This window comes from Teleopsis dalmanni, chromosome 2 (genome assembly GCF_002237135.1).
Source record: "Teleopsis dalmanni isolate 2A chromosome 2, ASM223713v2, whole genome shotgun sequence".
Taxonomy (NCBI): Eukaryota; Metazoa; Arthropoda; class Insecta; order Diptera; family Diopsidae; genus Teleopsis; species Teleopsis dalmanni.
In genome coordinates, this window is record NC_051847.1 from 14,286,384 (window position 1) to 14,301,082 (window position 14,699).

At 27.2% G+C, this 14,699-nt stretch overlaps 4 protein-coding genes across 8 annotated transcripts in view; 3 read left to right on the plus strand and 1 right to left on the minus strand.

Moving 5' to 3' along the window:
- LOC119680433 overlaps nt 1-14,699 on the minus strand; it is a 55,732-nt gene that overhangs the window by 9,017 nt on the left and 32,016 nt on the right. For all 3 annotated transcript variants that reach the window (XM_038093243.1, XM_038093241.1, XM_038093244.1), the window contains exon 3: nt 144-241. In XM_038093243.1, coding sequence (XP_037949171.1) covers nt 144-241 — 98 coding nt within the window. The remainder of the gene's footprint in view (nt 1-143; nt 242-14,699) is intronic.
- On the plus strand, nt 5,024-5,927 carry LOC119680442. Its single transcript, XM_038093256.1, has 3 exons — nt 5,024-5,279; nt 5,360-5,517; nt 5,583-5,927. The coding sequence occupies exons 1-3, from the start codon at nt 5,066-5,068 to the stop codon at nt 5,907-5,909; spliced, it is 699 nt and encodes a 232-aa protein (XP_037949184.1). The 5' UTR covers nt 5,024-5,065; the 3' UTR covers nt 5,910-5,927.
- On the plus strand, nt 8,134-9,015 carry LOC119680444. The gene is made up of 3 exons (XM_038093258.1): nt 8,134-8,399; nt 8,470-8,624; nt 8,695-9,015. The coding sequence occupies exons 1-3, from the start codon at nt 8,216-8,218 to the stop codon at nt 8,980-8,982; spliced, it is 627 nt and encodes a 208-aa protein (XP_037949186.1). The 5' UTR covers nt 8,134-8,215; the 3' UTR covers nt 8,983-9,015.
- On the plus strand, nt 10,869-13,169 carry LOC119680438 (cell wall protein IFF6-like). 3 transcript variants are annotated; one of them, XM_038093250.1, is made up of 4 exons: nt 10,869-11,056; nt 11,127-11,299; nt 12,372-12,684; nt 12,751-13,169. In XM_038093250.1, the coding sequence occupies exons 1-4, from the start codon at nt 10,885-10,887 to the stop codon at nt 13,113-13,115; spliced, it is 1,023 nt and encodes a 340-aa protein (XP_037949178.1). In that variant the 5' UTR covers nt 10,869-10,884; the 3' UTR covers nt 13,116-13,169. The 3 variants fall into 3 exon arrangements, with proteins under 3 accessions (XP_037949178.1, XP_037949177.1, XP_037949179.1); XM_038093249.1 differs by having other exon boundaries at nt 12,372-13,169; XM_038093251.1 differs by having other exon boundaries at nt 10,907-11,069; nt 12,372-13,169.

A 14,699-nucleotide genomic window follows, 5' to 3' on the forward strand; every position in this document is an offset into this window, starting at 1 on the left:
TTATTATAATTATAATTTTATTTTTAATTAATTAAATGCTTCATGACGAGTTGTTAATATAGCTTTAGATTTGAATATATTTTAATATATACATTTCTAAAGCTCAGTTACATTGTATGTACTATTATTCTTAAAATACTTACGTTACATCAGTACGCAAAAATTCGGAACCTTGTATATGTGGTGTCAAATCCAATACAGGTCGATCTAAGGCATCGAGCAGTTGAAGACGAAAACCTCCCTGGAAAATAAAAAAAAATTGTTTATTTTTACTTTGCTTAGGGCGAAGGACCTATTAGTCCAGTTTCTTAATCTTAGTTAACTTTAAAATTAATGTTAATTAATTTTATATTTAATTAATAAATACAAATAGTGAAGTTCTCTAATTATTATATTTTACTTTAAAATATATTCCGACTAATTTTCTTGGTTTTTTAAGATCGCCTTTAAGTAGGTTAAAGCTATTAAAGCAATTAATTGGTTCATGGGCATACAATATAACTAATCTGTAATGAGTTAAAATCATGTTCAGTGATGTACACGTAACGAAATCATACAATGCAGATTATACACCACAAACAGATTTATTATAGAATATTCCCACTATTAACACTATTAACTGCAAGCCGTTATTCTAGCAATCGTTCTTCATCTATTCGTATTAACATATTCAGGTTTATCTGTGTATCTCTAAAAAATATCTAATAATAATAAATTGCAGCGCATTTTTCGCACTGCCATACTTGGGAAAGCGCAGAGAACAATGATTTTGTCGTGCCATTTTGTCATTATTTTAATTTGCTCTCTGCTTTTTTGTTGATTCACTTTACACTCACAGTAGATAGTAGTATTTTGAACGGATACTACATATCATATTTACTATATTTACTATACTAACTATACTATTTGTTTTATACTATTTATAATTAAATTGTGTGAATGCAGATTCACAGCACTTGCGCAAGTAAAAAGTGCAAAAATAAAACAAATTGCAATTGCATTTAAAATCGCGAATTTTGCAATTTTGGTTCGCGTGTGAGTTTTAAAGTAATTGCATTCTTATAATTTTATTATTTTTTTAATTTTATACATATTATACATATATGTGTATTAATTATTGTTTGAAGCAACGGTAGTTAAAAGTCAATGTTCTCAATCGACTTTTATATAATGCCAAAGACAATGTCATGCAAATATGAACTCATCTTTTGAAATAGAATAAATGTTCTTCTTTTTCAAACTCCGGCCTTGGTCAGATACAATAAAAAATTATTTCAATTATCATAATATATAAGCCTTACTTTCTATGGCAGGAAAACATAGTTAACATGCGCATAAAAATCTAAGAGTATGTAAATAATACTTCGTACGTAAATCATAAAGGAATATTTCGTACTCTTAAAGGTTTCTTATTGATCTATATAACTACATATCCTTTATGCAATGCAATATAATTATTTCTTACATATTACATACCTACATATTCAATATACCGTAAATAGGTGTGTAAACCATAGAATAATCATCCTAACAGGCAGTAATAAAAGGTTCCTTTCCTAATTCGATAACAACAAAATTGGTAATATAGTGTTCCGAAAATCTGAATATCTTTAGTCAAGAAAAAACATATATGGCTTCCATATCTTGCAGACAACCTCAACAGAAACAAAAAATTCAGAAGTAACCTCACTCAGAAGTAAGATGAAAAATAAAAAATTATATATACTGGAACAAGTGACTAGGGCTACCGCAATTGAAAATCGTTCAGAGAATTTTTATATCGCACATGCAGAACCAATAAAATAAATGATTTGTTGTAGTCATTGATGCATACCCTACATAGAATATTAGTCAGTGCAGTTAGTGATTGACTATACAAACAGCCTGTTTTCAAAATTCCAAGGCATGTTATAGCCAATAGCAATTTTAAATCCACTAACGTCAGAAAATAAAGTGAATACGACGATATTTTGTAGTACTAATTATGTGGATTTCACACTACGAGCAACTGGTAAAAACATCACTTGCAACGTAGCTACGCTAGGGTTAAAGCTGAAGTCTGCGTTTCTGGAGCTTTACTTGTTAACAAAAAATCAGGAGGTATTAGCGACACAAAGTAGCAAAGGTCAGAAATCAAGACGGATTAGATCGCAACACGATATTTAAAGAGATTTTGAAAAAGTGGAACTGATCATTTAAGTTGAATAGGCAATAGTACAGACAAAATGTAGAAACGACGTTTAATGACTCGAAAGTCTAGCACTGTGTTGACAAGGAAATTTTTATAAACCGTAAGAAAGCTTATTAACTTATTCAATACCCATTGTAAATAAAATGATTTAAGAATTTTTTTTATTTTAAACTAGATTTAATTTTAAAAAATAACTCCCATACCTATATATATAAATGTATAGATATACCTACATAAAGCACACATATCTTTTTAACCAAAAAGAATCGTTATGCTTTTAAAAATCCTTACTCCTTAAATTAACATGTATTATATTAGTTCATTATTATAATATCAATTAATCAAAAAATGTAAATTATACTGATAATATATTGGTATGTGGGCTTACGAATTATTTGTCACGTAAATAGCTCTGACTCATACGTTCTGCTTGCTTCCACCGATTTTAAATTACCCGCTTTGCAAATATTTTATTTTAATGAAAAATATTTAATTTAAAATAAAAAATTGTATAGAAAATTCTATTACGTGTTTAAATAAACACTTTGCTATCTATAATAATAAAATAAAAATAATAATTATAATAAACGAAACAATAAACTTTCAGACACATTTTGTAGGGATTAGCGATTATTCCTATTAAAAGCTGGTAATGTGGGTGGTTTTCAATATTCTATTAATTAAACATTGCAACATTGTTGAAATAACATAATAGTAATTTTAATCATAAATTTAATAATAATAAATTGATAACTTAACTAATGTTAACAACTAAACAATAAATAAAACACAAAAAAATATCTTTTAATATATAAAAATAATATTTTGTAGTACGTCATTAACTAGTATCGTTTTAAGTATCACTGATAAAGTTTGTACTTCTTAAAAAAACAATACATGCTAGTCTGTATATAAAATATTTTGTTTAATTTCATATAATAAAGCTAGCAAACTGATAAATCTAAACATTTTATTAAAAATTCTTTTGCCTCTAACAAAATTAGTTTAATATAGATACTTCAAAACCGTAAAAAAAGTTAGATAAGTTTAATGGTGTATCAGAGTTTTAGATGCTTTAGGTTGATTAATTTTATTATATTATTTTATTTTATGTTTCCATAAATGTTTGATAAATTATTTTAAACTGATGACTAATATTGTATATTATATATATTGAAAAAAAAAATTATTATATATTATACGTGAAATAAAATAATTTAAATTTCTGATTTATATTCATGGAATTTATAAATATTATATATTAATAGCCGTATATTATTAAGACCGCATATGTATATATGTATACTAAATTTTTGTACGGACGATAGCGTATTGGGTTATATGCACTATCGTAGCGTTACTTAAATTTTCCATGCGGTTTCCTCTTTCATTTCTGTTGCTTTTATCGAATTTTGTTGCAAAAGTTTTATTGTACTTTGTTTTTTATTGAAACATATTGTATTTTTTAAAAATACCAAAATATTAAGATCTTTTCCTCTCTTTATAAATTATAATATATGAAAACATGCGTTATAAATAAAACTGGGCTCTTTGTATGCAATTTTGTTAGAACAAATCTAGTTTCAGTCAGTCTGCAATCATATTCTATTATAAATATGTATATATAATGTCTTATATAAATTTATTACTTATATCAGAAAAGTATTAAATAATTTTAGGAATAATTAATATTTTAAGTTAAGAAAATAGTTATAGATAATAAGAAATTTTTATGATTCAATATTTAAAAAGTAAAATTACAACCTCATTAACGTTAAAACCCTAATAAACCTTTTAAGACAGAATATCAAATGTTTGAAAAGTTAGATCAATTGCAATAAAAATTCTTTTCATTTGAGTACCATTTGAGGCCAGTAATTACAAATCACATGATCTTGATAGCCAATTTACATTACCATATTGTTAAATTACACAACTAGGAAATTTCTCACGCAATAAATCCAGAACGGGACGTGTTGTATGTTTTAAAAAACCATCCGTTTGAAACCATACATCTTTCAAAACTATAGTTTCAATTTCAGGCTAAAATAAATTGATGATCGTATAGCCTCAGCGATTAAAATTGACAGTTTGTGTCATATTATTGTCATTTTTAAAAGAGTATGGGCCTATCATACTTATAGATTAAAAGTTTTATCATACAATGATTTTTGGATACAACTTACAGATTTTCTTTGCTTTACTGGCTCTGTTACTACAGTTTTCTTCGTTGACAATACAACCAAATGAAAAATTAGCTTCATCACTGAAGAAAATATGATGCGAAATGTGTCTACTACAAAATTATACTTTTTTAGTTAACTTTCATAATTTTGACAAGATCAGCAATTATTGAACGATTTATATTTTTATATAACAAACCTAAAACTAAACATATGATATCTTGGATTACAGCTATGATTGGCATGTCACTAAAACTGTGGTGCTAAATCAGAACCCTGATATGGATAGCCCTCGAATTTCTCAAATTTTATTTCAGTATATGTTAACACACTGAATGACGTTAGTTAATTTTCCTCATACAAATGATACATACATATTATACGAGTATATATATACATATATTCATATATGTAAATAATTATAGTTTATAGATAAAATATGAAAAATAATTTGAAGGTGATTTTATTATTCTCATTGGTAAACAAAATTGTCAAGATCTTCACACTATTATTGATAAGCACTTGAAAATTATTATTAATGATATCAACTTAGAAAAACAAAGATATAGGAAAATTCTCAAGTGAGCAATTAACTTTGATTTCTCTGTAAATTCTTGTGCAAGTCAAACAAATATGCAATTCACTACATTTTAGTACTTAAGTTCGAGCACAGCTGAGAAGTGCACTCAAGATGTTGGCTTATCCGCTTAAAAATTTATCACAAATATTTGCGTTATATATACTCGTACTTTTTATTTTTACAAATGTTAAAGCGACAGTTGATCCTGTAATTGCACGTGAGTGTTACAGTTGCGAGGGCACAACCTGTCAAAGGACTACGAAACTCAATGTCACAACTACTTGCTATGATGCTTTGGATACATGTGTGACTATTTTTGATCAGTGTAAGTCACTAGCTAAAAACTATAGTTTTGAAATAATATGAAAAATAAAAAAAAATTAAATAAAACTTTGTTATTTGTAGTTACTGTTGCGGCTAAAGGTTGTTACTCAGATATGCCAGAAATTTTGCGTAAAAAATGCACCAACACTGCAAATCCTGAATGCTCTCAATGCTATGATCAATTATGCAATAATAAAGCTCGTGCCGATATAAAATGCATTGAATGCAATTCAAAGGAAGTAAGTTTTAAATATTTTATACATAAAAAGTAATTATTGAGTTTTGTTTTCTTTTTAATTTCAAGCAAATCCGATGCGCTACAGATACAAACTATTTAATACCTAAACAATGCGATGCACCTACGGCATCGAATACTTATTGTTACGTTCGGAAGAATGCAGATAATATCATTATCAGAGGTTGCCTCGTTCATGCAAAGGATCAAATTGCTTGTATGAAGGATGATACTTGCAGTATGTGTCATGCTGGCAATAATCCAGGATGTAATAGTTTTTCTTTAGTCACAAGTAGTGCAAATACTAATAAGAATATTTCGCATAAATTATTTGGTGTTTTTTATTTCATTCTGTTCGGATTTTGGGTTAAAAAGTGTTCCATAACAAATACCTAAAAAAAATTTTAAATTTTAAACAGAAAAAATTATATAAATATTATATATATATATATATATATATTACTTATTACTTATAGCTTTTGTAATATTTATTTCACGTAATAATAAAAAAAATCTGTGTCATTTAAATTATGACATGAAAGTTCGTTAAATATTATTATTTTTAAAAGAAAAATATATTTAAAATTATTATGAAAGAAACTTATTATTTTATAATTTTATAAGAATAAAACATTTAAAAAATGATACAAAAAATAATGCAAAATTTAAAGAAATTAAGAATGGTATTGATAATTGTTTTTATTTACTTTGTTAAAATAATACGTCCAGGAACGAACGAATGAAAAATTTGTAAATTAGTGAGGAGATGAAAACTATGATGGTGCTAGAACGAGCGTCTGTATCACTATGGTAAATGTGTCTGGAAGAGAGTATTAGTTTTTATATCGAGCGTCCGCTATAAGAATATATAACTCTTACTGTTACTTAAAGCCTCTATAAGCAATTGAAGATGTCTATTCCATCCTGATAGGTGCGGGTGGATACGGGTATTAATCTTATGCCCTGCTGTACAAATGTGTTCTTCTCACCGTTCAACGCTCTAAACCCAAGACAAGTTAGTCCCTAAGCCATTGTGACTTCATAACTGTGAAAATCTGCAAACGTTAGGGAAGCTATAAAAGAGCTTTACAAAATAACGAAATCGCACAACATCGACTCAGAAAACGTTGCAAATACAAGGACTTCTATTTATTCACATATAATATTCGCACTCTGTTTGTAGCAGATCATTACAACAATTGATAAATAAATAATATGGAAACGTTTAATGTTGCTATTATTTCATTATAAGAAACCGTAATAAAAAAATTGTATCTGTATGCAATTTTGTATTTACACCAAAGATTAAATACCATATATATAGCAATGAGTTTAGATACTCAAGGAACCTATAACTAGAAATCTATGTATATGGGCAATATACTATAAATATATGGCCAGTTAGTAAAAAAGTAAAGTGTGAATAGTCAATAAACTAAACATTGGCAACCCAGACTCAATTGAAAATTTTTTCAAAAATGAGTTAAAATCGTATAGAATTTGTATGCATTTCTTAAAAAACATATGATTATATGTAATAAATTGATGTATGATATATATGATATATGTAACACAAATAAAGGTCATTGTTTATTATTACAGAGTTCTCGAATACATCTTAAATACATGTAATACGTAAATTTGATTTTTTTTAAAAACCGAAATTAATAATTTATAAAACAATATTTTTTTTTATTGAAATAATTAGTATAAAATTTGTCTAGTATATAAGTGATTAAGTTAATAAAAAATTGATTATTTATCAGTGCATAAATTCTTTCCATTTCAAAAGTATAATTATGATATACTTTTGCTAGCAATCAGCACTCTTAAAATTCTATATTAAATCAGTTTTTGACAAGCAATTAAACGATCATAATCTAATCTTCCAAAACAAATGTTGTTTTATATACTATAAGTAATAAATCTGGTTATTATATTAACACGAGTGTGTATATTAATGCACTTAATCAGATGTGTTAACTCAGTTACTTGGAAAGGGACAAGATTTGTTAATGCTTAAGATGAATATCTTTTATATTCATACATGTGTATTTCATTACTTATAATTTTTATGGGGCTAAAGAAGTCTGATTAAACAATAGGCTCAAGGCAATCAAATTGCTTTTGAAATTAATATGAACTTTGTTATTTCCGCTTATTTTTTTTAATTCGGTATATATTTTTTCGTTGTCAAGTAGATTAATAACCTCCTATAGTAAAAATAAACTAATCTGCATTTCAATTGTGATAATATAAGTCATTTCCGATTAGTATCACATCAATTTTTTATCAATAATATGTTAACAAGTGACAATAATTCGGTACTTAAAATGAAATAATCTATACAATACAGTTTTAAAGTACTCTAGCTGTAGTTTTACAAATAATTTGTCAACACAATTTCTTCAGAATTGACCTTTAAATAAAATAAATTTTATATTTTATTTACTTTCCTGGGTAGCGACTCCCTATCATGTTATCAATTTAATAACTTATGAAAATATACTTGACTTCTAAGTATTTCGGTGATAACGTGATTGAAAAATATATTTTATATAAATAAAAATAATAATGTTTTGTACCTTCTTGCTGTGATAATTTTTATTGTCAGTTTTAGTTGTCAGCTTTTTGCACTTATCAAAAAATCTATAAAAGTATGCAGTCATCCACAGCTTTTGTCTATAAATCGTAAAATAAAAATGCAGAGCACATCGAAATATATATGCGCAACAATTTTAATTGCTGCAATTGTTGCTATTGCAAACGCCAATAGTTCCAGGACATGCTACTCTTGTAGTGGCGCTGATTGTGGACGTACTACAAAGTCAGTCACTGTACAGTGCTTTGATAGTTTGGATTACTGTGTGACAATTTTCGACAAATGTAACGAAGAAATTCGTAATATATATAAAAATAAAATAATACTATATCCTTTTATCCTTTCATCTAATAGTTAATGTTGTACAAAAAGGTTGTTCAATAAATCTTCCAATTGAATTGCGACAACGTTGTGATGCAAACACTGCCGAATGTCATAAATGTAATACGGATCGTTGCAATAATTTGGGACAAGCGAACTTTATGTGCTTGGAGTGCGATTCAGAAAAAGTATACAAATATAGATTTATTAAATCAAAATTCCATTAATTATTATTTAATATTATTTTTTTCTACATAGAATGCTGACTGTGCTAATAACCCAACTGCAATCGCAGCGACGCGTTGTTCTGCACCAACTGCTCCCAACTCATATTGCTACGTGAAGAGCGCTAACAATGTTGTCAGTCGCGGTTGTGCAACAAATATTGCTGATCAAGAAAGTTGCTTAAAGGATGCAAATTGTATGCTTTGCTTAGCTGGCGATATAACTAACTGCAATAGCGTTAACATCGGTGATATGTCAGCCGCTCAAAGGACCTTAGCTCTGAATTCAAAATTTTTATTTAATCTTCAGGGAAAAAAGTAGAGCTCAATAAAAGTGAAAATTGTATTTGTTAAATAATTGTTTATATATATATATAAAATAAATTTGAATTAATATTTTTAATTATAAATGCAATATATTAATAATAAATAAATAATTAAATTTTTAATACGCAATTAAAATTATTATTGATTGTATGAAATAGTTCCCATTGCAAATAAAATAAATAAGCTAGACAAAAATAACCTCCCTCTATCTTTAGTTACTAACTGCAATATAGATTGTAATATTTTTATTAACAAATAACTTTTCCACAAAACATTCTATTTTTTTTTTTGAACTTATATTTACGTCGTAGAGGTCTGGGTTTAGGTTCAAATCTCATTAAGGTCTGGTATAGCAAAACGTTTTAAAAAAAGCATAAAAATGTTAGGTGATTCCAGAAATACTGTTTCAAGCACTAATTAAACTCGCAAAAATGTCTACAACAAATTAATATGGAAATTTGATAATTTTTAGTATTGCTGTGGACTAATAGGTTTATGCGTGGTTCACCAGCAGTCAGATTAATTTTACCTAACCTATATTTACTTCGTCGTCTATAACTAACTACAATATAATATGATCTTGATCTATGTGAAAACGAATAGAAATAAAGTAACATTCATTTGTACAGATGACATCCTGCACACTGTGAGTGGCGAGGTTTCCGTTACACTATTTTAAACTAAACCTTTTTGATTGATGTTTTTCCACTATTTTGAAAAATAGTTATCAGTGAACATATGTATTGATGGCTTCCTAATATAATATATTTATTTTTAAATATATTTATATATATATATATTTATCTACCTCTTTACTAAGATGTTAATTCAATTAATAATCCGAATTCCCTAAAACCATATATAATTTGGGTTTCATCAAACCAAAACTGTACTATACATTTGAACCACTTTTGGTTTTGGTTCAGACATCAAGCTTAGATTAAGTAATATAAACATCACTTATCTGAGGATAATCCAGTAGATTTTTTGACGATGCAGTACTACTGCTTATTACATAATTAGAAGAATATATAGACTATATAGAGTAAGTAAGAGTACATAAGCCTGGATTTACTTTTTGTTCTTCTTATTTTACTTTTAATATTATCTTGTTAAGGACACCTCTTTATAAATTTTTTTGTACTTCTATGCCATATAAATATTGATTATTTAAATAAGTATTTCAACACTAATTAAGTATTTTAACCTTAATCGTAAATAAATGATTATTGTATGTTAGGGTTTAGAAATAAATACGTCGACATTCTACATTATGCCTACTACAGATGTAGATTGCGGTTTTGCTTGATTTCATAGGACAAAGGACAATAGGTGTACTAACCTAACCTAATATTCCTTCATCAAATATAAAATTTTATTATTATTAGTTTATTTTTTTTAGATGTTTCAATATTATCTTCATTATAATTATAATTATTTATAATTTATAATAATGAATTATAATTATTTATTATTATATTATAAATTATTATTATTAATTATATTTGGGGAATAGAATCTTAAATTTGTATTTTTATAATCATTCATAATATATACATATATTACCACAAACTTTTTTAAACATCTAGTTTTAGAATAGTGTTTCGGTTTTTATTTTCTTGAAGTATATAAGGCAATGACGAATATATATATATACACATGTAATATAAATATTTTTAAAAACTTTTTAAAATACTATTTTTTTATTATCTATCTATTAATATATAATAAGATAATAAATATTACATTATATTAGAGTGCTCTCAAATTTTATCTATTTAAAATGTGTTCAATGTTGACAAACAGAGATTAAATGAAGTGTTTTGAAGCAGATATTTATATTGAATTTCATATAAAATGCATGTTAATTGCTGGAAAAAAGTTTAATTGCATCAATATGTGGTCACGTTCACTACTAACAACTACCTTAGTAGTTCTCCTTTGGAATGCTGCAAATGCAGCACAGAAATGTCATCAGTGTAATGGAATAAATTGTCAACGAACGAATTATGACAAAACCGAGACTTGTACAGATGCTCTGGACTTATGTGCAACCGTTTTCGAAGGACGTTAGTACAATAAGTAACAAAATAAGCAGAAGAGTAAGAAATTGTTTACCATTGCCTTTTTTATTTATAGAATCCGTTCAAGCACAAGGCTGTTATCAGCAGTTATCATTGGAGTTACGTACAAGGTGTCAGGCTACCGATGAAATAGATCAAAGTGAAAGTGATTGTCATATGTGTGATGCAGATTTATGCAATAATGTTGGTACGAAGGCGTTTGAATGTCTACAGTGCGATTCAGATCAGGTAAGAGAAAATATTGCATAAATCGTTAAGATATTCAAAATTCCAGAGCATTGACTAATTAGTACTATAATTGTATTTAGAGGTAGCAAATAAGATATATCTCACATATAATTTCTTTTACTTACGACTGTGTGTGGAATATGTTATGTGGCAGATCATTCATCGTGTTTATATGAACTGTTAGACCTGTTCATCGCTTAGTTTAAATTTATAATGGGAATACCCTAAAAATATTCGACTTTATTAAAGAATGCGTACATTTATGTCCAACCAAATCAAATTAATGCGGATTAAGGTGTCGCATAAAGAGTGTAGCTGCTTCTCTAAAACTTCTTTTGTGAGAGTTTTAGAAACTTTATAAGTAGAATTTACTAGTGCCACTAGTGACGTGATGAATCGCTTACTCTAACGATTTCGCAATTTGTTAATATTTTATATTATCACGTTAAAATGTCAATAGCAAAACAATATCGAATATAACTCGTGTTTGTACTTGATCTAATCAGTTCTTTTTAATAAACTTGTGTGCATTTTTTTAAAATATTTAGTAAATTTAGTAAATTTATTGCTTAAGATTCTTTCGATAATTCTATCACTGCAATTTATCAATTCAAGTCAGTTAATTAATTTCAATTGTAATAATTTCCAGTTTTTCAATACTTTTGAATAACATATTATTTGACTGAAGAATTGTTATTAATTGATTTTAAAGAACATTTTGAGATTACTGTTATAGTACAATAACTGGAATTTTATTGAATCGGGGACGAAGAAGAAAATTACAAGTACATAAATATAATAATAATATCTATATAAGACTCACCATCATACTCACACGTTATTATTATGTAGGAAATGCTATACACAAATAAATAAATATTTTAATACCTAGGGAGAAGGACCTAGCCGTCTAGTTCCTTATTCTTAGTTAACTTTAAAATTAATTTTAAAGTTAACTCGCAAAGAAATTAATATTTTAATACAGTTTTATAAAATTAATTTTAAAATATACAAATCGAACATTTTAAATTTGTTAAATATTTTAAAAATAATGTTATTATTATTTATTCAGGATAAAAATTGTCTTGACAACGCTGCTGCTTTAACGCCTACGCGATGTTCTGTTTCGAGAGCAAGTAACTCCTTCTGTTATGCGACCTATGATGGTAAACGTACTGTACGTGGATGTTTGGAAACATTAGCGAAACAGAAGGACTGTTTGAATAGTGAGGACTGTATTCTATGCTCTCCAATGGAGTTAAGTGGTTGCAATCGTGCTATTTTAGCAATAGATGCAGAACCAGGTGATAATGATACTGGAAATGGTAATGGTTCTGGTTCAGGAAGTGGAAGCGGTGATGGAGATGGCAATGGTTCAGGTTCAGGTTCGGGTTCTGGATCAGGTTCAGGAAATGGAAATAATGGAGGAAATGGTAATGGTAGTGGTTCAGGTTCAGGTAGTGGTAATGGTAATGGATCAGGTTCAGGAAATGGAAATAGTGGAGGAAATGGTGATGGTAGTGGTTCGGGTTCCAGTGGTGGCAATGACAATGGAAATGGTAATGGCAGTGGATCTGGTACAGGTTCAGGTAGTGGTAATGGTAATGGATCAGGTTCAGGAAATGAAAATAATGGTGGAAATAATAATGGAAATAATGGTGGTGATGGTTCTGGTAACGGTTCAGGAAACGGTAACGGGAATGGAAGTGGTTCCGGCTCTGATAATGGAAATAAACCAAATAGTGGCACACAGACCTTAAATGTCAATATTCCTTTCTTATTATTGGTAACTGCTATTTTAAGTTTCTATAAGTAATATTAAAATAATATTAAATAATATTTTAAATACAAATTTCATATTATTACGAAACCAATATTTTATATTAAGATTTAATAAAAAAATAAAATTTATAACATTTCCTGTAATAACACATTTATTTTTATTGTTGCGATGAAATTTGTTAATTTATTACTTTATTGATTGTTTATTACAATAATTTTATAACTCAAAAAACAATTTATTTGTAATAATAGCTAATATATTTCTATTTTTTCTGCTATTCATGTGAAACTTATTCAAATATGATTCATAATAATATAAATGTTTTTTTATTACATTATTTGTATTTTTACTATTTAATGATATTTTATAAAGTTTACTCCATATTGCTGAAGTCGTGTAATGATGTTAAGGTAATGATTATTTTGTATTTAGAATTAGTTATTTTATTATTTTAATAAAATAATTAATTTAACTTTTCTTCACACATATTATTTTAACAGTTTGAATATATAAGCCATTTTGTTGGATAAACTCGCCACCTAAATTTGTTACACGAAAAAGTTAAAAACAATATTTACAATAAATAAAATTCACCTTCTTTTTCCTTCTATTACGTAAACACGTTCACTTCATTTATACAATTTCAAATATATGCATCAATATAAACCGAAGTCAAACTCCCAGCTAACCATACACAAAAAGCTTAAATATGTAAATAAAACAGAAAATAAAATAAAATAATTGAAAAAAAATTTCTGCAGGAATAGCATACAGAATTATCATATGTATATATATATAATTATATATTTGTATAATTTTCAATGATAAGGCAAAATTTATATAAAAAAGCTTTGTGAAAAGATTTAACATATATCTCCTTTATATCTATTTATCTAATATAATATGTGGCATGTATATATATGTAAATATATATATTACACTTATAAATAATAATCTGTACCTTATCATGTCAAATTTAAATGTTGTACAAAGTAATTTTAAATAATGATACTCTAATCTTTTATAATGTTGTTTGATGGTACCCCATATTCAAAAAAATCAACATTTTTCAAACTACATAAAGTCCATGGCAGTGAAACAGTGATTTCACTATAAGATCAATTAGAATGATAAATATGGGTGACCACAATTTGTTCAGATTTAAGACTAAAGTGCCCTTTAAACAGCATCGTCTGCTGTCAGCGGCCCCCACTTCAAAAGTTACTTATGCCTGCTTACATTTTCGTGGTAAATTTAAACTAACAAAACTGTGAGTTTTAATCTTCAAGATATCAGCTATATTTCACAATATAGCGGTCTTCAAAACTATTTTCAGGTTATCCGATTCTGAACGACTACAGCTTTCAGCGCCAGCGGTATTTTTTCAACTGCTTTTTAATACTGCATACCAGTCTATAATAATTTATTTTCCTGGTGGGGAGTCTCCATAATGGTTTTCGATACACTATTTGACTTAAACAGTTTTTTTCTGACCACAAAAACAATGTCTCATCAATAGACATGAAATGTAACGCAAATATATTGACATATATCAATATACTACAGAATGCTAGTCTCCACAAATTACATGGGTTTGTCACCAATATTGCCATATAT